This window comes from Peromyscus californicus, unplaced genomic scaffold, assembly GCF_007827085.1.
Source record: "Peromyscus californicus insignis strain IS unplaced genomic scaffold, ASM782708v3 Scaffold_6__1_contigs__length_162567912, whole genome shotgun sequence".
In the NCBI taxonomy this organism is placed as follows: Eukaryota; Metazoa; Chordata; class Mammalia; order Rodentia; family Cricetidae; genus Peromyscus; species Peromyscus californicus.
In genome coordinates, this window is record NW_026294584.1 from 148,860,427 (window position 1) to 148,883,691 (window position 23,265).

The 23,265-nt window shown below is 45.7% G+C and overlaps 1 protein-coding gene across 1 annotated transcript in view; it reads right to left on the reverse strand.

Moving 5' to 3' along the window:
• The window catches only part of Plbd1 (phospholipase B domain containing 1), a 59,361-nt gene that overhangs the window by 30,694 nt on the left and 5,402 nt on the right, over positions 1 to 23,265 (reverse strand). Inside the window, exons 2-6 of the mRNA XM_052719602.1 lie at positions 19,687 to 19,906; positions 11,019 to 11,102; positions 9,355 to 9,493; positions 6,216 to 6,356; positions 3,537 to 3,681 (exon numbers count right to left, since the gene is read on the reverse strand). Of these exons, the coding sequence (XP_052575562.1) occupies positions 3,537 to 3,681; positions 6,216 to 6,356; positions 9,355 to 9,493; positions 11,019 to 11,102; positions 19,687 to 19,906 (729 nt within the window). The remainder of the gene's footprint in view (positions 1 to 3,536; positions 3,682 to 6,215; positions 6,357 to 9,354; positions 9,494 to 11,018; positions 11,103 to 19,686; positions 19,907 to 23,265) is intronic.

Below are 23,265 nucleotides of genomic sequence, written 5' to 3' on the forward strand. Positions count from 1 at the left end.
CCAGGCTGGCCTTAAACTCACAGCAATCCTCCTGCCCCAGCTTTTGTTTATTTGTTTCTTTTTTTTTTTTTTTTAAGACAGGCTTTCTCTGTATAGTTTTGGTGCCTGTCCTGGATCTCGCTCTGTAGACCAGGCTGGCCTCAAACTCACAGAGATCCGCCTGGCTCTGCCTCTTGAGTGCTGGGATCAAAGGCGAGCGCCACCACTGCCTGGCCTGTGCTCCAGCTTTTCAAGTACTGTGATTATAGACTTGTGATTATAGAGTTACCATGCCTAGCTCCATGAGAATCATCTCAATAGCCACTTCATAACCCCAGGTCAAGAGCACAGCACATTGTGAAATGAACATATGAAATGTCCAACATGGCTGAATCTGCAGAAGGAGCTACATCATCCCAGTCACTGTCATTTCCAAGAAGTGTTGAGTCTTTGCTTCATGCTTGATATGTATGTTCTGACTCAGGAATTTTTAAAATTTTATATTTCTTTTGTTTAATTTTAATGTAAATATCTGAACTAAGTCATTTGCTTATGTCCTAATTAATTTCCATCTTCAAGTTTTACTATGGCATAATTGACAAATAAAACCTGTATATATTCAAGGCTTCACATGTTTTTTAAAAATCTTTATGTGTATTTCTGTGTGTGTATATGCGTGTGTATGTGTATGTGTGTATGTGTGTGTGTGTGTGTGTGTGTGTGTGTGTGTGTATGTGCGTGTCTTCATGAGTTTATATGTAGTACTTGTGTACAGGTGCTGCAGAGGCCAGAGGGCATTATATCCCTGGAGCTGAAGTGACATGTAGCTGTGAACCGCTTGATATAGGTGCTAGGAATTGAACCTGGGTCCTCACAAAGAGCAGTGAGTGCTCTAACTACTAAGCCATCTATATGGAATATTCATGTATAGTAGCCAAACAACACCTCCATCGGCTCACATAGTCACCTTTTCGTGTGTGTACATGGTAAGAACATATAAGATCTTCTGTTAGGAAATCTCAAAAGTGTGGCACGTTGCACTGAACTATTGACTGAGGGATTCCTAATCTCCTCCCTCAGGTTTAGAAGAGCTTCCAGGTCACAGCTCTTCAACCCCAAACTAACACCCCACTTCTCTTCCACCCAACCACAGAGGAGAACCCAATCTCCATGGTGCCAGCTTCATGCCAAAGCCAATTCCACATCTACAGTATGAATCCAACATGGCTGATCCCTTAACCAACCAGTCTTGTCTTCAATCTCCTATTGAAAACAGAGCTCTCTAATTAGAGGACACATGGGTTACATTGTTCCGTGGGCTCCTGAAAAAATACCTGGAGGATGAAAATGCCTCTTGTGCTGGGTGTAGAGGCACAAGGAGTGATGGCTGGGGAGTCAGGGCAGGGGTATGGACACCAGACAGGCCACACAGCAAGACCTTGCTTCTAAAAGTCTTTTGTTGCCTTTGGAGTTTCAGCTGATCTAGAAGGGTCTTTGTATTATCTGTATTGACTTATGTATTCTTTTAAAAACATTTAAAATTACATTTTAAATTATTTATTGTATGTGGGAGCACGTAACATATGGTGCACATGTGGAGGTCATAGGATAATTTGCAGAAGTTAGTTCTCTCCTTCCACCATGAGGGTCCTGGGAATCAAAGTCAGGTCCTTAGACTTGGCAGCAGGCTCATTTACCAACTAGTTATCTCATTAGCTGTCTGTCTGTCTGTCTGTCTATCTATCTATCTACATCTATCTATCCATCCATCCATCCTTCCTTCCTTTGTTCTTTTTCCTCTCTTTTTTCTGCTTTCTTTTTCTCCCCCCTTTCTTTCTTCTCTTTCTTTTTCTTTCTTTCTTCTTTCTTTCTTTCTTTCTTTCTTTCTTTCTTTCTTTCTTTCTTTCTTTCTTTTCTTTCTTTCTTTCTTTCTCTCTCTCTTTTCCTTTCTCATCCTTCTCTTTCTTCATTTCTTCCTTCCTTTCTTCTTTCTCTCTTTCTTTCTCTCCCCTTCCTTCCTTCCTTCCTTCCATCCTCCCTTCCTCCCTTCCTCCCTTCCTCCCTTCCTTCCTAAAGGGTTTCACTATGTAGTCCTAAGTGACCTGGAACTCTCTATGTAGGCCAGGTTGACCTCAAAAATCACAAGGCCCTGCCTGCTTCTGCCTCTTGAGTGGTGGGATTAAAGGCATGCTCCACTGTGCCCATCCCTAATCTATATTCTATTCTCAAGAAGTTGGGGCTCTGGAAATACTGGCTTCACATTTCTGCCCCCATCTCTCGACATGCCCGCTGATCACTACAGTTGTGCCCTCTCTGTCTCGTTATCCTTGGCCTTCGTTCACTGGCATCCCCAACTGTCCTCCAGACATTGGCATTTGCTAGTCCTCCTCCCTGAGACCTCCCATCCCCCTCTGCTGTTCTCATTCTAGTTACCATTCATCTCAAGTGTCAACCGCTCTTTCCTCACAAAGCAGATGTGGTGCGGCGCTCGTCCTCTTTGGGCGGTGGTGGCGCACGCCTTTAATCCCAGCACTCGGGAGGCAGAGGCAGGCAGATCTCTGTGAGTTCGAGGTCAGCCTGGTCTGCAGAGTGAGTTCTAGGACATCTGGGTCTACACAGAGAAACCCTGTTTTGAAAACCAAAACCAAAACCCACACTAAAACAAAACAAAACAAACATAAAAAGCCTTTTATAGCTGTCATGGTTAATTTAATGCTGATCATCGACTTGATTGGATCTTCAGTCACCCAGGAGACAAGCCTCTGGGCACACCTGTGAGGGATTACCTAGATTAGGTTAGCTCTGGCTAAGCCTGTGGAGGATTATTTTACTAGGTTAATGGAGGTGGGAACACCAGCCTAACAGCAGGTGAGGGCCCCTTTCCCTGCCTTGGGTCATAGGTTGGAGAAAAGAAGAAAGGAGGCTGAAGAGGAGCAGTCGTCTCTTTTCTGCTTCCTGACGGTGGATACAACATGGCCAGCTGCCTCAAGCTCTTGCCTCTAGGACTTCCACACCCCTAACTGTCAGTCAACACAAGCCCTTTCTCCCTTAAGTTGCTTTTGCCAGGGCACTCTATGGCAGCAACAGAACCCATGCTATGCAACGAAATTGCAATTCCCTGCAATTCCCGGCTCTCCTGTCTGCTGTGCCAGGGCTAAAAGTCTGCAAGTCTGCACACTCAGTCATCCATCGGCCATGCCCTAGGACTCACACGCCAGGTGAAGCGTGGGCACACTGCTGTGAATGAGGGAAACTGAGACACCAAAGGCAGGGGAGTTCCTCGGCTAGCACCACACAACCTGGGAAATAGACACCTCAGTGTTATCTCGGCGCTCGACAGACGTTCAGACGCATCTACTTAGGTTTGCAAAGTACTTGGCAGCTCTGTGAACCCACGTGCGGCATTCTATCAGATAAGACAACTTTATTTCTTCAAACAACCCTCCAAACATCCAACTGTACCCCAGCCGGGGACATTTCATCTCTCCTGCAGTTAACTTCAGATCACCGCAGTTTTATTTGAAAACATCCTCAGATCTCCCACTAAATGTATTTACCTGGGTAGCTGCTGAAGGAGTACCGGCTGCTTTTGGTGTCTTTGTCCTTTATGTTGAAGTCCCAGTGTTTGTAGATCCTGAGCATGGCTGCATATGTGTACCAGCTCGAGTGCGCAAAATAGATGTCCTCAAATCCAGGAAGGACCTGCAGTCAAAATCATAGTGAGTGTCCCAGGCATATAGAAACTGGGTGCATAATACATGTGGGTGGCCCTCAGGGATTTGTGCCAACTTATATTTATGGTGCTCTCTTCTTAAAAATAATTACATTTGGTTACTTGTGTGAGCATGTGTATGTATTCCTGTGGATGTGAGTGGGCCATGGTATACACGTGGAGGTCAGAGGATAATTTGTGGGAGTCAGTTCTCTCCTTCTGGGTCTCAGGGATTGAACTCAGGCCACCAGGCTTGGCTGCAAGAGCCTTTACCTGCTGAGAGATCTCTTCCACTATTATTTGCTGTAGGATGTTCTGTATGGCAAATGTGTTGCTGATTAGTCAATAAATAAAACACTGATTGGCCATTGGCTAGGCAGGAAGTGTAGGCGGGACAAGGAGGAGAATAAAGCTGGGAAGTGGAAGGCTGAGTCAGAGAGACACTGCCAGCCGCCATGACGACAAACAGCATGTGAAGATGCCAGTAAGCCACGAGCCACGTGGCAAGGTATAGATTAATAGAAATGGATTAATTTAAGCTGTAAGAACAGTTAGCAAGAAGCCTGCCACGGCCATACAGTTTGTAACCAATATAAGTCTCTGTGTTTACTTGGTCGGGTTTGAGCGGCTGTGGGACTGGCAGGTGAGAGAGATTTGTCCTGACTGTGGGTCAGACAGGAAAACTTTAGCAACAAATGTCGCCCAACGTGGTGGCAAGAGTTTCCACCTAAAAACTGAGAAAAAAGATTTTAAAACGGAGCTAAAAACAGTTCCTAATTGTCTCTCTCAAATGAGCGGCAGCTGCCAGTTTGAACTACTGGTGGGTTCCTAGCGTGTGCACTTGATCTGCAGTATGGCGGGAATGAGGCCTCTGCAAGGGGCACATTAAGCTGCATGGTGGATTTAGCCTTTATTAGTACAAAACAAAAAAAGAGGTTTCTGGGCTACATGCTGCTTGGATAAAAGCATAGACCCATGATAGCTCCCAGAGCTGGCGGTAAACCACCGCCATGTTGGGAAGCTGAGGTGGGCGGAGTCAGCAGCCACAGCTGCTGCAGTTTAAAGCAATAGATTCACAATAAGACAGATTCAGATGTAATAGTTTACAATGTGTGTAAAATATACGTAGGCTTGAAAAAGACAAAAAAGGTGATATATACAGTTATATAAACAAATACATAGTTTTAAAAAATAAAGTCTTTAAAGAGACAGCAAAATTAATATAAAAAAATTAAGCCACGTGAAGATGAATATTACACAGAGAATCTGGATTGTGTTGTCTTTGGGATTCTTAACTGCAGAGAGACATTTGATTGTAAAGGAAGCTGAGTTAAACCAATATGTATATTTTAAAGATATCTTGACTTCAAAATTTGGATGTAAAGATATGTTACTTTGGAAAGGAGACTCTGCTTTTGTTCCCACAGAAAGTCAGAGGCTATGGATTTGTTCCAGATTAAGATACATCAGGTTTGACCAGCCAAGACCCCCTGAAAGGTCTCCGATGACACTATGGCCCAGATGATCCAACATCCAGAATGGTTTGAAGGCATCTGGCTCAGACGATACAGCCTCATGGACTACTCCATGATCCTAAAATTTTCTTTGTGTCCCCATAAGATACAGCGCCCCCCTCCAGCAGGAAGTAGTAAGAGAAGCTACGCCCAAATTCCCAAATTATATGTAATTTTACTTTGTTAAGGTTAAAACCTTTCTTTTTGAAAAAAAAAAGGGGGGGGGGAATGCTGTAGGATGTTCTGTATGGCAAATGTGTTGCTGATTAGTCATTAAATAAAACACTGATTGGCCATTGGCTAGGCAGGAAGTGTAGGCGGGACAAGGAGGAGAATAAAGCTGGGAAGTGGAAGGCTGAGTCAGAGAGACACTGCCAGCCGCCATGATGACAAACAGCATGTGAAGATGCCGGTAAGCCATGAGCCATGTGGCAGGGTATAGATTTATAGAAATGGATTAATTTAAGCTGTAAGAACAGTTAGCAAGAAGCCTGCCATGGCCATACAGTTTGTAACCAATATAAGTCTCTGTGTTTACTTGGTCGGGTTTGAGCGGCTGTGGGACTGGCAGGTGAGAGAGATTTGTCCTGACTGTGGGCCAGGCAGGAAAACTCAAGCTACAATTATTGCTTTCTTTGTTATTGGAAAATATGGCCAACATTAACATTGAATGTCTGCGACACAGACTGTCCTTCAAAAGTGTAAAACAGAAGAATCTGGAAGGTAGGAATGGCACATGTATCCAGCACAGGCAGAATTGTGGAAGAAGTAGGCAATATCATGTCCCATTCCCCACATCCAAGTTCCTGCTGGTTCTTTACTACCACAGAAGGTCTATGCAGTGGTCCGTAGCCAGCCAGGGGTGGGGAGAGGTTTGCTATTTATGGGCGACAGACATATGGAAAAAATGGGTTGAAAATGTGATTAGTGAAACTGGTTATGGTGTCTAATTAGTATATGCCAATACAAAGTCTGTGTGGGGGGAAGAAGACAGGAGCTCTGGGTCTCACCTTAATAAGAGCAGAGCAGTGGCCCATGTCCCATCTCTTAAACACCTTCATGCTGTCGTCTTTTGTGGGAGATAGTGAGGGGATGAGGTCCAGCAGGTCGCCAACGGCATTCAGAAACTGAACTTGGGACATCGTCAAGGGCTGTGAAAGGACACACAATATCACTGAGCACTGATTGGTGACCTGTCATCTTTATGCATGCAGTACCCAAGGAGGCCAGAAGAGGGCACAAGATCTAAGAACTAGAGTCACATACATGTTGTGAAGCCAATTGTGGGTGCAGGGAATTGAACCTGTCTCCTCTGCAGGAGCAGCCAGTGCTCTTAACTGCTGAGCCGTCTCTGCAGACCCCTAGGGTTTTATTCTTTAAAAATGTTTAAATTATATTTTATATTTTTGTTTGGGAGGGGGTGGAAGGTGTTGGGGTGTGTGTACTCATATGCCACTCTGCACATATGGACACCAGAGGACAATTTGTAGGAGTTAGTCCTCTCCTTTCACTATGTTTACATAGTGATTGAACCCAGATCATCAGGCTTGGCAACAAGATACTTTACCCCTAACCCTCTCACTAGACTTATTGTTTATTCTTGATCAGAAAATATCTATCTATCTATCTATCTATCTATCTATCTATCTATCTATCTATCAATCTATCTATCTATCTATCATCCATCTAACATCTATCTACCATCTATCTACCTGCCTATCATCTATGTATCTCTCTACCCTTCCATCCATCCTTATCTTCCTATGTAGAAGGCAGCATGTAAGAAGCATGCTCTTCACCTTACTTTCTTTTATACTTCGTGACAACCCCTGAGGCTGTCCCCAAACAGAAGCTGGATTTGTCAGAGCTCCTTCGTTTGCATGGTTGGTCCTCTCAGCATTTGGCTAGTGTGAATCTGATTCCTGACCTGTAATGAGCAGCTTCGCACACCCGCCTCGTTGCATATTTGCCAGTGTGTCGTTGGGGTAACACTAGAAGGGGGGCTGCTGGGTCAGGGGCATGAGTGCCTGGTTTTCATACAAACTACACCAATTCTGACCAGCGTTTAGGACAATGCCCTCTTTTCTCACAGCCTTGTCAACACCAGACTGCTGCGGAACTTTTTTTTTTTTTTTTTGGTTTTTCGAGACAGGGTTTCTTTGTGTAGAGCCTCTCCTGGAACTCACTTGGTAGCCCAGGCTGGCCTCGAACTCACAGAGATCCGCCTGGCTCTGCCTCCCGAGTGCTGGGATTAAAGGTGTGCGCCACCACCGCCCGGCAACTGCGGAACTTTTTATCAGGATGGTTTCACATTTCCTTCTGTCCTCCCCTGCCCCTCCTTTTCCTTTCCTTCTCTCTTTCCTATACAGTGTCCTAGTCAGGGACACTGCTGCTGTGATGCAACACCATGACCAAAGCAACTTAGGGAGAAAAGCGTTTATGTGGCTCACACTTCCACAGCCTAGTCCATCACTGAAGGAAGTCAGGGCAGGCACTCACACAGGGCAGGAGCCTGGAGGCAGGAGCTGATGCAGAAGCCATGGAGGGGTGCTGCTTACTGGCTTACTCAGCCTGCTTTCTTATAGAACCCAGGACCACCAGCCCAGAGATGGCACCACCCACAATGGCCTGAGCCCTCCCCCATCAATGGCTAATCAAGAAAGTGCCCTACAGGCTTGCCTACAGCCACATCTTATGGAGGCATTTTTCAATTAAGGTCCCTTTCTCTCAGATGACTCTAGCCTGTGTCAAGCTGACATGAAACTAGCCAGCACATAAAGTGTCTCATGTAGCCCAGGCTGGCCTCAGATTTCCTCAGCAACTGAAGATGGCTGTTCTGGTTTCATTTCTGTTGATGTGATACAATGTCTGATAAGATGTGACTGAGGGAAGGAAAGGATCTACTTGGCTTACAAGTCCAGGTTCCGGTCCATCATGTTAGGGAGGTCAAGACACATCCAGGCCGAGAGGAAGAGAATGCATCCTTGCTGTGTACTTGGTACTCATCCAGCGTTCTCTATTCTGCAGTCCAGGGCACAGCCCATCACATGGTGCCCCACATTCAGGGTGGGTTCCCCATCTCAGTTAACCATCAAAAGTCAACCTGACCTGGACAATCCCTCAAGAGTCTCTTCCCTGATGATTCTTAGTTGTGTTGACAGTTAAAACTAACCAGCACGTGGCCTTGAACTCCTGATCCCCCTACCTCCACACCCCAAGTGCTTGAGTTTCAGGCGTGAGTCACCATGCCCAGCTTTTAAGTTGTATTTCTAATTTATGAACAAGGGTAGTCTCCTATGATTAAGGATTATGAACATCATTTTGGTGAACTTTTTTCAAATATTTTGCCCTATGTATACACATATAGATCTACACACACACACACACACACACACACACACACACACACACACATTACCCCAAGGGAACAAAATATCCATAACTTTTGGGACTGCGCCAGCTGGTACCTTAACTGCTTCAAGGTTTCTTAGTTTCCTTCCAGAATGAAGACACATAGTTTTGCACATTTGTGTGTTTGTCACTGGCTGTGGCAATCAATTTATACACTAAGACATTTTTGCCTTAATGAGATGGTAATCTAAAACACAAACTCCTGTCAAGTTGGCTAAAAAGCCTGTACATTTGTGACTAGCTCTTCAATGTCAGCACCAGCTGTGTATAGAGCAGACTGGAAAAACAGAAGCAAACTATGTTTTGCACCAAAACTGTGTTGGGCAGTTAGATGTCACAGTACGACAGACAGAACAGTGCTTGTTGAGGAATGTATATTCTGGTCCCACTTTGATCTGCGACTAACTTGGAATGCTTCTTTATGCTTTGTTGAGATAGAGTCTCACTATGTACTCAGGGCCTTGTGCTTGCTAGGCAAGCGCTCTACCACTGAGCTAAATCCTCAACCCAGACCATGTACTCTTGATATTTGGCTTGTTTGTTTCGTCAGTTGGATTTATTTAAATGGATCTCTGTAGGAAGGACAATTAGGTGAGGATACTTTATTTTATTTTTTGTTTATAGCATTAGTGACAGAACCCAGAACATGCATCTAGCCATATCCCTAACCTTGGATTTAAAAATTCTTTTTCATCCTTCAGACCGTACACACTCCGAGGCACGTTTGCAAAGTTTTACCTTTACATTTTCCTCTGTAGCTCTTTTCAGTGCTCCGATATAAAGTCCGTCCAGCTGTGCTACAACGTAGCCGGTGTGTCTCCAAAATGGGTCATCCGTCTGTTCTTTGATGTTTTTCCGAGTCCACGTGTCCTGCTTACTGGGGGAGAAATTGGAGAAATTAGATTTGACCACAGATCTCAATGGTGACTCACTCAAAGCCAAATCAAACCAAGAGTCTAGAGGTCACCTACCCACACACGCTGGTATAATTAACTTCTACAATTTATTACAGTCACTAAGTGATTTCAGTACACACGTTAACTGTTTCTAATTTCACCCTAGGATGTTGACGCCGTCATAGCTTCCGGGGGGCCCTATCTAGCATGTGATACTAACCTGTGAAAGCCAAGGGCAGACTGTCACTATACAGCCCTTAAAGCCCTGCTTCAGCAGTAAAGACAGGCTGGTTAACTTCACTTTTGTGTGGAGAATTGAACGGACGACGGGAGACAATGCTCTGAGGACAAGGTGTTTAAACATGGCTCTGCTCGTCTTACATCTCTCCATCCCATCTCAGTTTGTTATTGGTGTCTGCCTCAACATTTCTGTTCTAGCATTCTCAGAAAAAAAGATTGTTTTTTAATTTATGCAGTATGATTATTTTGCCTGCCAATATGGCTGTGAGCCATGTGCATGCAGTACCTGTGGAGGCCAGAACAGGGCGCTGAATCCCCGGGAACTGGAGTTAGAGGTTGTTGTGAGCCACCATGTGGGTTCTGGAAACAGAACCCAGGTCCTCTACAAGAGCAACGAGCGCTCTTAACTGTGGAGCCACCTCTCCGGGCCACACATGATTTATTTTAACAATTCTTTCATTTTCACTTCTCTTAGTTCTCTGTTCTTTCTATGGGATGATTTAATGGTCTGACATAATTTTTCACACAGAAAGTCATTTCTGGTTTGTTTAGGGTGTCTCCGCTAGGACAATCCAGTGCACACCTCAGGGGATCCAGCCTCATAGTTCGGCTTCTTAGCCTTTCACGGATGGGATGTTTAACGTGTGATTCAGCAGGCCACACAAGAACCTTTGTGTCCCCAGGTGACTCTCCTGTCATGCCATCGATTTCATTATATTTAAAATCTACTCTCCAGAAAATTTAATTAAAATGGAAATACCCCCAGAAAGCACTAGAAGTCTGACTTTAGAACTGGGTACATGTGTAATCTCTGTACTCCAGAGGCTGAGGCAGTGGGACTGTGAATTTGAGGTCAGTCTGGGCTACACAGTAAGACCCTGTACGTGTCCCCACCTTCCAGGTTAGGGATTTAGATAGGCCCTAACACCCAGCTAGAGTTAATTGCCGGGTGCATGACCCAGAAACACCTCAAGTATGGAGGAGAAGGGATGCCTAGAAAGAAAGTGAGGGACACCTGCGTGGGAGGCTTCAGGGATATGGCTTTGTCTGTTCGCCACTGACAATGACTTCTAGCTGTTTCGTCTATTAGTAATGTAACGTTCAAGCTGACCTCTGATAGAGCTGAAATTGCTAGCAACCAGGTTTTACTCCATTACAGAAAATGTGACCCACTCCAGGCTCTGCTGAAGAGACAGAATAGGAACTTGGCAAGGGCAGGATTGCAAGGTAGCCCTGGCGATGAGGACAGGAAGCTTTTATACATACTCCATGAAGTTCTTCACTTTGTCCATGATGGAAGGGTCCTTGATCAGCTGTGGGTACAGGTTTGTGAAGTGGTCATACATGTGTCTGAAACAAAACACATTACAATCCAGTTTCTATTGGTTTTCACGACTGCAATAACTTACTGCTCTGGCTAATTAGAATGTACACCACTTGCAAACCTCCACCATCATTCTTTAGAATTTAAATCAAACAAATGCATAACTTAAAACTCAGAAATATTTCCAGGAGCTAGAGAGATGGTTCAGTAGCTAAGGGCACTTACTCACTGCTCTCCCAAAGGACCTGAGTTTGGTTCCCGGCACACAACATAGATGCCAGGTGTGGTGGCATGTGACTGTAACTCCAGTGATGGGACGATGCAGAGAGATGGATGCTGGGGCTTGCCGGCCAGCCAGCTTAGTGCCAGTGAATGACGAGCTCCAGGATCAGTCTCTACCTTGCCTTAAAAAAATAAGGCGGTGGGACTGGAGAGATGGCTCAGTGGTCGAGTGCATATGAGTCATGTAGAGGACCCGAGTTCAATTCCCAGTACCCACATCAGGAAGCTTACAACTACCTATAACTCCAGCTCCAAAGAATCCAACATGTCTCTCCTTATGTGCACACATGTACACATACACACAAACATACACACCACACTTACACAATAATAATAACAACATAATTTTGAAATGATGTGGAATGCAAAAGAGGAGGCCACCAAAAGTCACTGCGGTCTGCGGTTTGGATGTGAAATGTCTACCATTGGACAGTGCTATTTGGGGACACTGCAATCTTTGGACATGCAGCCTAGAAGTCAGAGGTAGAGCTGTGAGATTGGGGCTAGAGGGTTCTGGGTCATCCTCCTACCGGAGTCCTGTGCTTTCTGACTCTGGACATCGTGTAACCGCCTGCACATGCTCCTACTGATAACAGCCACAAGCTACTCCTGTGGCCTTGCCTATTCTGCCATGATGGGCTCTATTCCCCCAAACCATGAATCCCCAGTAAATCTTTCCTCCTTTAAAGTTGCCTCCTGCAAGTGTTTTATACCAGTAATGGGGACAGTCACTAATACTGCTCCCTCCTGTCAGGCTCTCACACGTCACACCGCTTCCATGGGCTGGAATGACCAGGGGTTAAACCCTCTGACACCGGAGCCCAGCGAGCCTTTCCCCTTACAGCTGCTCCCCTTAAGCGCCTTGTCACAGATGGGAAACTATTCGAGAACCCTGGGCCAGGGTGTTGATGATTTGAATTGGTTTCTCAGGGCAACAGATCTAGGGGTTCCTAGTCCAAGATGTCCCTACACATCTCAATGAGTTTCAGGAGATAACCAAATGTTCTGTGTGGCCTTGGGTGAAGTGAGCAGACACTGAAGACCATAGACCTGGCAGGTGTAGGGGATGCCTATTGAAATCTCAGGTAGCAATGATTACACAGACCCAGACTATGGAGAGTATTCAGGTCTTGTCATATATCAGATGATTTTAGAAAAGCGAAAGAATAAAAGATTTTCTATTGTGGTGGATGCTGGGGGATGGCACAACACAACCATTGACTAAACCTCTTCCTCCCTACAAGATCCATCAGTAACATAGACCCATTCTGGGGGGGTCACTGGTCAGTGGAGGAGGGGAGAAGTATGGATCGATTGTTTAAATTGCACCTTATTTGGGTTATGTAGAAGTGACTTCTCTAAGACTTTTGTCTGGAGGAATGAGATTCAGACCACAGAGAAGTCAGGATTTTGCTAATAGAATCTAGTCCAGGATAATGGAGTCAAACTTTGAATCTTGAATACTGAATTCAAAGTCTTTGTTTTTCCGTGTTATACTCCATTGCTTGATTTCCTTCATAGATAACTGCTTATGTGCTCATATAGTTTTTGTGGGTTGGGGAGATGGCTCGGTGGCTAAGAGTGTTTGCCGCTGAGTGTGTCAGCCCCCACGGGGTGCCTACAACCTTCAGTAACTCCAGGGGTAGAGGATCCGATGCTCCCTTTTGACTTCCATGGGCACCAGACACACACACACAGTGCACACACATTCACGCAGGCAGAACGTTCTTACACAAAATAAGATAAATACAGAACAGATGTTAAAAGTGCACGAGTTTTTGAGCTGCAAGCACTCCTACACACCCGGTGAGTGTTCCTAGAACACCAAGCCCTCTCAGCAACACAGTGCAGGAGGCACAAGGGGCCTCTCTGCCTGGGGAAAGTGGCATTGGGATCGGAAGCCAGAGGCCGCCATGGGCAGATGAAACCTGTTTTCTGGAAAAAGGTTAAGCCTTTTGCTTATGCCGAGGCTTGAATGTGTGGACTCACCTGTAGATCTACGAGAATGCTGGGTAGTAAGGGTGCAAGCATTTTGAACTGGGAGGTGCTAAGAGACAGGACTAGCTGTCTAAGCTGGTTTTGTTACTAAAACAATGAAGTCACAAGGTTGCTTTTTTTTTTTTTTTTTTTTAAGTTAGAAGTCTGGCAAGATGACTCAGCCAGTAAAAGTGCTTGCCCTGCAAGCCGGATGACCTGAGTTTGAGACCCAGAACTCATAAAAAGGCAGAAGGGGAGAATTGACTCCTGAAAGTTGACTTCTGACTTCTACAGGTGCATCATGGCAAGCACCCTCTCCTCTCCCCACCACATTTTACACACACACACACACTCACTAAATTAAACAATATTTTAAAAGTATATAAAATATACTGTATATACAAATTTAATTTTTTTAAAAGAAAAAGTAAACTGTGGACTTCTGATATACAATGTTCACTTAAGTAAGGAAACAAAAATACTGGGCAGTCAGTTTGCCCCCAGTCTCCATCCCTGCACCTTAAATGAACTAGGGTTCATCCATTGCTTCAGCTCTTCACACATTTTACTGTCAATAGCACAGCACGTCTCAAGTGAAGACAGTTCTGTGGATTTTGCTCCAGAGAGCATCTGTGGAGACATGTTGGCTCTCAAACATCCTACAACCCTCAGTGAAAAACAATCACACCCCAAATGTCAGTATTTCCAACACAGAGAAATCCTGAAGCAGAGGAATGTCAATCTTGACTTGGAGATGGTTGCTAAGGAGACCTACATACCAGGAGACAGATGGAAATACAGAAAGACAGCTGAGATACAATTACTAAACTATTGTTTATTTTGTTGAGGCTTTATTTTTAAATTTTATTTTTTGATCATATTTGTGTGCGCGAGCGCGCACGTATGTATGTGTGTGTGTGTGTGTGTGTGTGTGTACACGCGCGTGCGCAAACATGGAGGCCAGAGGATAACCATGGTTTTTGCACCTCAGGCACTTTCCACCTTGTTTTTGAGGCAGTGTTTTCCTTTGACTTGGAACTCACCAAGCAGGCTGAGCTGGTTGGCCAGTGAGCCCAGAGACATGCCTGTCTCTGCCTCCCGAGAGCGCCATCATGCTATTCTGTCACTTGGGCTGTAGGATCGAGCTTAGGTCCTCATGCATGCAAAGGCAAGCCCTTTACAGGCTAAGCCAAGCCCCAAGGACATAGACTTTGAATTCAGAGTTCAGAGTTTGCTCCTACAGTTGCTAATGACTAAAAGTGAGATTGCTGACTTTTCCATGGTTCCGTGTCTCACGCAGCAGAGCAGACACTAGCATGAACTTTGTGTATCTCTGAAGCTTAGCTTCAGGTCCTGCTGTGTTCCTCCTAAGTGCACTAACACTTGCTCACCCTATCTACGCCTGTCACACACATTCAGATGTGGAAAATCTCAAAGACACTTGACCACCCATCTTTTTCTAAATCTTTTTGCCTCATGTCAATATCACATCATTTAGCACTTGTCAAGCATTGCATCCTACTCTTCTGTTTGTCTGGCTCTCTGGGGCCAGGGACCGGACAGGGTGCTTAGTATTTTCCACAGTAATTAACCTACATGCACATATTTGCACAAATGGACAAACTCTGACTGAACAGCCTGGTTTCTGATCTGGAGTCCTATGGTGCTGGCTAATTTTATGTCAACTTGACACAAGCTAGAGTTATCTGAAAGGAGGAGCCTCAATTGAGAGAATGCCTCCATAAGGTTGGGCTGTAGGGCATTTTCTTAATTAGTGATTGATAGGGGAGGACCCAGACTATTGTGGGTGGGCTGGTGGTCCTGGGTTCTATAAAAAGCAGGCTGAGCAAGCCATGGAGAGCAAGCCAGTAAGCAGCACCCCTCCTTGGTCTCTGCATCAGCTCCTGCCTCCAGGTTCCTGCCCTGCCTGAGTTCCTGTCCTGACTTCCTCTGATGATGAACAGTGATGTGGAAGTGTAAGCTTTTTGGTCATGGTCAGTAATAGAGACCCTAACTAAGACACCTACTTACTGGCTTTCTAACTTTCAACTACCTAACACATTTCTCTGTGCCCAGGTTTTCATGTTCCTAGTGTGTGAATACCAGTGAACATAGAATTAGTACAGACGGAAGAGTTAACACGAAGATTCTCAGAACACTCTGGAGCATGATGCACTAGTTGGCTCGCAGCTAGTTAGCGGTGACTACTGTCGTGCTTCTCAGGATTGTCATCCTGTCTTCTATAGTCAATGTCCTCACTAATATCTGCAAGTTGATAGTTCCTTAGATATTTTTGAGGGTGGGGCTCTAGCTTATGGACTTGACCTGGGAGCATATTCAGTTTCTAACATCAACAGGAGCAAGCCAGGCATGTGGGAGAAATTCTTGAGGCATTTCTTGACAGTATCCAAACACAAGAGATGGACTGTTTGCTTCTTCTGTTGGGACCATGGTGCTGGCAAGACCATGACCACTTAACTTTAGATCATCAACGAGACACCAGAGACTGAATTTACAACTCTTAGGGAGCCACCCAATCAAGTTCAAAAACAAAGCAAGAAACTCGGCGTGACTGGGGCTACAACCTGCTGTATAATATGGAAATGCATGCTCTTTCTTATTCATCAACTACAACAACAGGATTCAATTAAACCTAATGAGCATATAATTAACAGCTGGGGCAGAAGCACCAAGCCGGGTGTCTGGGTGGATAAATGTGGTTAAGACAGGAACCCTACCTTCAAGCTCCCACAGATGGAGGAGGAGAGAGACGGGGCTGTAAGTCAGTGGGGATACAATCCTAAGAAACTTTATCAAGAAGATATCACTGGAGGATGGAGAGATAGCTTGGTGGTTAGGGCTGTTTCCTGTTCTTGCAAAGGGCTTGAGTTTGGTGCCCTGCACCCACATCAGGTGGCTTACAACCACCTACAATTCCAATTCTGGGGGGATCTGATGCCTTCTTCTGGTCAAGTATGGGTCTGAAGCATGCATGGTCACTATGAAAGTGGCCAACTCTCTGCAGCTCTGTGCTGAGCACAAAGGTGATCCAAACTCACCCTCATGCTGAGATTCCTGCCTGCATCTGCCTTTCAGTAAACAGGACGACAGATCTTGAGGAGCAGTTCCTGGATATCTGTTCCCCGGGACTCTGCATACTATGCTCACAGAACTCTCACAGATCACTTGTAGCAGCCACAATGCCCACATCATCCCACTTGGGAGGCAGAGGCAAGCGAATCTTTGTGAGTTTGAGGCCAACCTGGGTTACAGAGTGAGTTCCAAAACAGTCAGGGCTACATAATGAGACCCTTTCACAATAACAAAAGACCCAAACAAACAAAAACAACAAACAGAACAAAACAAAAACACAGAGTCAAAACAAAAAACAAAATAAAGCTGATCAATTAAAAAAAGAAACCATAGTTATTGAATCATAGCTGCTTTTTTAAAAAATCAAATTAAGCAGCCGGGCACAGTGGTTCATGCCTTTAAGCCCAGCACTCACTTGAGAAGTAGAGGCAGACAGATCTCTGTGAGCTGAAGGCCAGCCTGGTCCACCTAGTGGGTTCCAGGACAGCCAGAGCTACATAGTGAGATGCTGTTTCAAAAAAAACAAAACAGAGGGACAAAAAATAATGTAATATTTATACAGACATGCTTTTGATGGATTTTTTTTTGGTGGTGGTGGGGCAAATGAATAAGGTTATTCAAAGATAAATGCTTTATATCTAGAATGGAGGTACAGAGCTGGTGAGATGGCCCAGCAGGTAGAGACATTTGCCAGCAAGAAGGAGAACTAAGTATCACAGAGTGTCTTCTGGCCTCCACATGCATGCCATGATACACACACACACACACACACACACACACACACACACACACACACACACACAGAAGTATTGAAAAACCCATACCCTAACGCTAACCCATCCCCAGTGTCTGCTGTAAGATGTCACAACATGAGAATGACATCACACACCCATCAGAGGCCTGTCAACCCCCATGGGCTCTCTCCAACAGTGGGCCTCGGTGGAAACACCCAAGGAAGATGCCTTTATCCTTAGCACGTCCCCCAGACCCAAGCTGCTCCCTCAGAACTCGCTTTCCCTCAGTGCCTCTCTACATGCCACTGAGAATTTAACCTTATCTGTTTATTGCCAAACGATTCCGGTCTGAATTATTTCTCCAAACTTGCTACTCGGTTAAATCACACAGCCACAACTCAGTGGAGAAGGAAGTGTAAACAGAGTTGAGGAGAGCCTAGAGGTTGGATTTACCATATAATATAGCTTTAAAGATGTTTTAAAAGTATTTCCAAGGGGTTGGAGGGATGGCTCAGGGGTTAAGCGCACAGAGGACCTGGGTTCAGTTCCCAGCATGCACATGGTAATTCCAGTTACAGGGGCTCTCGATGCCTTTCTTTTAGTCTCCACAAGTACTGCACACACACGGTGCACTTACGTCTAAGTAATAAAAGAGGAGCCGGAGTCCAGAACTGATACTATTTCAGGAGCTCAGAACAAGGTTAAGATCCGTATTTAACTTATCACAACAAGCGTCTAATAGCCCCCAGAAGGTTGGATAAAACTGTCCCTAACTAGGTCACAGGGGATAAAAGAAGCAAGCCAAGCTGGAAAGACAGTTTTATATCAAGTGTGATGTGACTGAATGAGATGCAACTTTGCTCCCTTTAAAGGTTTTTCTCTGTAAAGTAATTCTCCAGCACTCAGGAGGTTGAGGCAGGAGGATCACTGCATCTTTGAGTCCAGCTTGGGTTGCTTAATGAATCCCAGGTGTCTTAATTAGGGCTTCTATTGCTGTGATGAAACACCATGAACAAAAAGAAAATGGGGAAGGGGAGGGTTTATTTGCCTTACACTTCCACATTGCTGTTTGTCACTGAAGGAAGTCAGGACAGGAACTCCAGCAGGGCAGGAACCTGGAGGCAGGAACTGATACAGAAGCCATGGAGGAGTGCTGCTTACTGGCTTGCTTCTCCTGGCTTCCCTGGGTTTTTATAGGACCCAGGCCCACCAGCTCAGGGATGGCCCCACCCACCACAGGCTGGGCCCTCCCCCATCACTAATTGAGTGGATCTCCTGGAAGCATTTCCTCAGCTGAGGCTCCTTCCTCTCTAATGACTCCAGCCAGTATGCCAATCTACCAGGCCAGTCATAGCTGTAGAGTGAGGCGGAATGAGACCCTGTTTCAAGCAAACAAAGTGGCCGGGGACACGGCTCAGCTGGTAGCTTGATACTGGCAGAGTGCTGGAAGCCCTGGTTAGGATCCCAGTACAGCAGGAAATTGGGCATGGTGGCCCACACTTATAATCTCAGCACTTGGGAGGCGGAGACAGGAAGATCAGAAGTTTAAGGTCATTCTGGACTTCATGAGTTCAAGACCAGCCTGGGATACATGAGACCCTGCTTCAAATTCCAGAAAAGCTTAAGTATGGTGATTAAATTATTAACTATGTCCTTGTTGTTTTTATAAGAGAAGGTGGAGACACCAGGATTGAATAACAATAGACTTAGGAGGAATAGTTACCGTCGTCTACTCATTAAGATTTCCATTTAAACCTCTTGGTCTACTGGGAAGCATTGTTTCAAAATGGAAGAAAATAAATGCTCTTACATTTTCTTAATTTAAACAATCTCCATTATGTTTTCATTTCTTCATACTTTGATGGTGTGTGTAAGGAAGTGAGTGTGTCATGGTATATGGGAGGAAGTCAGAGGTCACCTTATGAGAGTTGTCCTTTCGTCTTGTGGGTCCCGGGGATTGAACTCAGGCTTGGCGGGAATTGCCTCTACCCACTGAACCGTTTCTTCAGCCCCTTACACTTCACGTTTGATAAATCCCCCCTGCGTTGTGCTCTCAGGACGTCATTCCACACCTTATCTGCTTTCTACCCAGCGGCAAATGGCTAGTAGAATGGCATAACGTTTCAACAATGGTTTTATATCTTTCAAAATGGTTTCATAAGAGAGAACTGGTGGCTGAGAAGATGGCTGCTGGTAAAGTGCCTGTCACATATGCATGAGGACCCTGAGAACCCACATGGAGAGCTGAGGCCAGCCTGGTCTACACAGTGAGCTCCAGGACAGCCAGAGCCATTACACAGAAAAACCCTATTTCACAAAACAAAAACAAACAAACAACAAAAAGGAAGTGGAAGATGTCAAGAAAGAAGTGTTATGAGAATGAACGGGTGCTTTGAGTCCTTTAGGCAGGTATGATTATGGGTAGAGTGGGATGCTGAGTGCACCCCGGCTACCTTCCACTCCTAACACACCCCACCAGGGTCCAGAAGCCATCGCTGGATGAAGCAAAGGCAGGTGTACTTACAGAGCGGTGAGGTAGCCCTCCAGGTAGCCAGCCAGAAACATGATGATGGAATTGCTCAGGGTCTGAGAGCCATACCCAGCTTTAATCTCCAGGATGCCCCAGCCTGTGGTCTCAATGGAGTCATTGTAGTAGCCGTAGGCGTCCCCACTCTTGTCCAGTACATTCTTGATCTCCACTGTCTTCGAATCAGGTAGCCAGTATGCGGTTGCATAGTAGACCCCTGTAGGGAGAGGGAGCCGTGAGGGGCGCCACACAACTACGGCCTGTGCCTTCCCCCGTGCGACCAACATTCCAGAGTTTGTTTTTAAAGGTTTCTGTCCTACGGACTGGGCACCTGGCCCGGTCAGTGAAGTGCTTGCCAAGCAAGCGTAAGGACCTAAATTTGATCTCTGGCACCAAGTGAAAGCCAGGTGTGGTGACATGTGTCTGTAACCCCAGTGCTGGGAGGTGGGTACCGGTGGCTCCCAGAGCTCGCAGGCTAGTCTAGCCTCAGGTCAGACCAGTAAGAAACCTGTCTTGAAAATAAAGAAATAAAAAAGGTAGACAGCAGCCCAAGGGACACTTGAGGGAGAGAGAGAGAGAGAGAGAGCGAGAGAGAGAGAGAGAGAGAGAGCGAGAGAGAGATTTCCACTTTAAGCCAGGCATGGACAGGCATGGTGGTGACACATGCCTACCTGTCATCCCAGTTTTTGGACGGCTGAAGCAGGAGGATCTCAGGTTTGAGTACAGCTTAGTGAGATCCTATCCCAAAATAAATACTTTAAAAAAAAAATTTAAAAATAGACTCCTCAGTTCATCTCTTGATCTTACTTCCTGTCCTGGTGTCTAGCTGGAACATCACCAGTCCAAGCACTTCAGGACTCAAAAACCATACATCCAGCTCTCCATCCTGCCAGGAACTGGGTCAGCCCTTCTGATACATACCTACCGCTTCTTCCTCCTGATAGTCCCTCTCTTGTTAGCAGGCTAACAGTGTGGAAATGGTGACTGAGGATTCAGGAAACTGTCCTGCCTCACAGGGGTCACTGTCCCCACTCCTTGACACCTAACCCTACATGGTGAACTGCTCAAATCCAGAGACAGTTTCTTCCCATCAGATATATTACCTGGCACATAGTAGGTGCTCAATAAATAACTGTGGAAGGAGTCCAGCATGGTGGTGTACATCTGTGTAATGGTAAATGTTAACTGTCAACTTGACAATCTAGAATCACATGGGAGATGGGCCTTTGAGCATGCCTGTGGGGGATTTTCATGATTTCATGAACTGGGGTGGGAAGACCCACCCATTGTGGGTGGCACCATCCCCTGGCTAGGATTCTGGACTAGATAAGAATCACCATGCACACTGAACCGGAAGACAAACAGGGTCACAGGAAGAAGGGGTTTTTGTTATGCTGTTGTTTGAGGCACAGACTCACTACCCTCTCAGCTCAGGCTGGACTAAAACTCACTACCCTCCTGCCTCAAACTCCATTTGCAAATATATGCCATCAGACCTAAGCAGAAGGCCTTTGCAAAAGGTTAAATGGAAGTGAAGTTTTGCATTACATTCCTGGTGGGTCTCGCATGGTTGCATATGACTGTAATCCCAGCTCTCAGGAGGCAGAGGCAGGAGGATACCTGCAGGTTTGAGGCCAGCCTTCTAGTCCCAGACTGGCCAGGGCTACAGAGCAAAATGACAGCCTTAACAACAGCACACACACACACACACACACACACACACACACACACACACACACACCTCACCTCTGGAAATGAGGAAGTGGGGCTGGCTTTACCACAAAAACTGAGGCAGGAGAAATCACAAAACAGGAACCATAAGAGAAAGAGAGAAGGCAAGTGAGCCCACAGGTCTCTTCCCTTTCTGCTGTGCCCTTTAAACACACTTAGATGTATCTTTCCCAAAGCCTTCCGCTGCATGCTGAGGCTGGCATCCAAGGGCTCAGTTCGCTCTTGCTAGAGCTACCTGCTTCCCTGACCACAAAAGCCAGCTTCTCTGACACTAGCATACCTCCGCATGACACCTCAGCCCCATCCTCAGGAGAATTCACCAAAAACAGCTTACTACCCACAGGGTATGCTTTTAAAATTGACCCCAAATCTGAGGGGTTTGGGCCACCCCTAATAGACTTCACTCATCCCGTGGTTTCTATCAGTTCCTTCTTCTTTTCTAGTGTCTATACTATTTTGTTTTCCAAATCCCTTAGCATGTTAATCCATCATACATTTCTACTGTTGAAGAGCATTTCTATGCAGGGGCAGATGTTGGAGAAAGTGGCCTGGTGGGGAAAATACTGTGTCCTTTTAACCCTGACTTCGTTTTCAGCAGCTCCTTGAAAGCAAAGAGCATATCCGCCCACCTCTGCCAAGGGCTGCTGTCCCCAACAAAATGATATTTCTTTGAGGATTCTCATTGTGTGTTTTTTTTTAAAAAAGATTTATTTTATGAGGGTTTTGCTCACATGTATGGCTGTGTACCATGTGCATGTCTGGTGCCTATGTGTGCCTGGTTGCTTTGGAGGTCAGAAGAGGGTGTTAGATCCCCTGGGATTGAAGTTAGGGACGGTTGTGAGCCTCCATGTAGGTGCTGGGAATCAAACCCAAGTCCTTTGCAGGAACTAGTGCTCTCAATTACTAAGCCATTTCACTAGCCCTATTTATGTATTTTGAGACGATCCACATAGCCCAGGCTGCCTTCTAACTCCATATACTGCCCGGGAAGACCTTGAACTTCTGACCCTTTGGCCTCCTCCTTCCAAGCTATACAATCTCAGCTCTGTGCTCGTCCTTCTAATGAAAAGCAAGATTATTCAGACATTAATTCATCCATAGAGGTTGACCTAACATCACTCTTGTAATTATGTTCGCAAACGTAAGTAAGAGGCCTGAGGATGGCTCAGCCATTCTGCTGACGTCTCTCTAGCCCAAGAGGCAAGTCCTAAGTGGGTTGATGTTCTCTTTAGAATTGCAGCAACGAAAGATAGATTCAAACTTGGTTAACAGCAACACCCTCAAAATCAACACACTGGATCCACATCTGACTTCATTGAAATGCTGCTGTAATGTGCATCATATTGTTGAACTGTTGTGTGTTCTCTGAATTCCCTGAGAAGCTGGACCTAGGATCAGGGTTGCCCTGACCTCATTTCAGACTCAAGCATATTTGTCTCAAAAAAGTCCTCCAAGGTTTGGGTATAGGTTCCCTACCCCAATCTGTGACTGGGGCTGGAGGGCGGGGGGAGGGGGGATGCAGGGGGAGGGCAGAGAACAGCAAAACAGCCCAGGAATAAAAAACCCAGTGTCCTTCACAACAGCTTAGGAATTAAACCGTTTCCATCCAAGGTCACTATTATTTATCCCGAGATGTAAAGGTGCCTGTAGTAGGGGCTGGAAGTTCAGTCGTGGATGTTTGTCCACAGAGAGAAAGCTCAATTTGAAGTCCAGGTAGCACCTCAGCTTCCCAGCCAGTTTCTGCAGGAAGTCCTGAGCATGGACTCTGAGGAGAGTGTCTCTAGCAGTTATTTGTCCCTTTGTCTGGAAGCCTCAGCCCAGGGCAGCTCTGCCTGGGACTGAAGC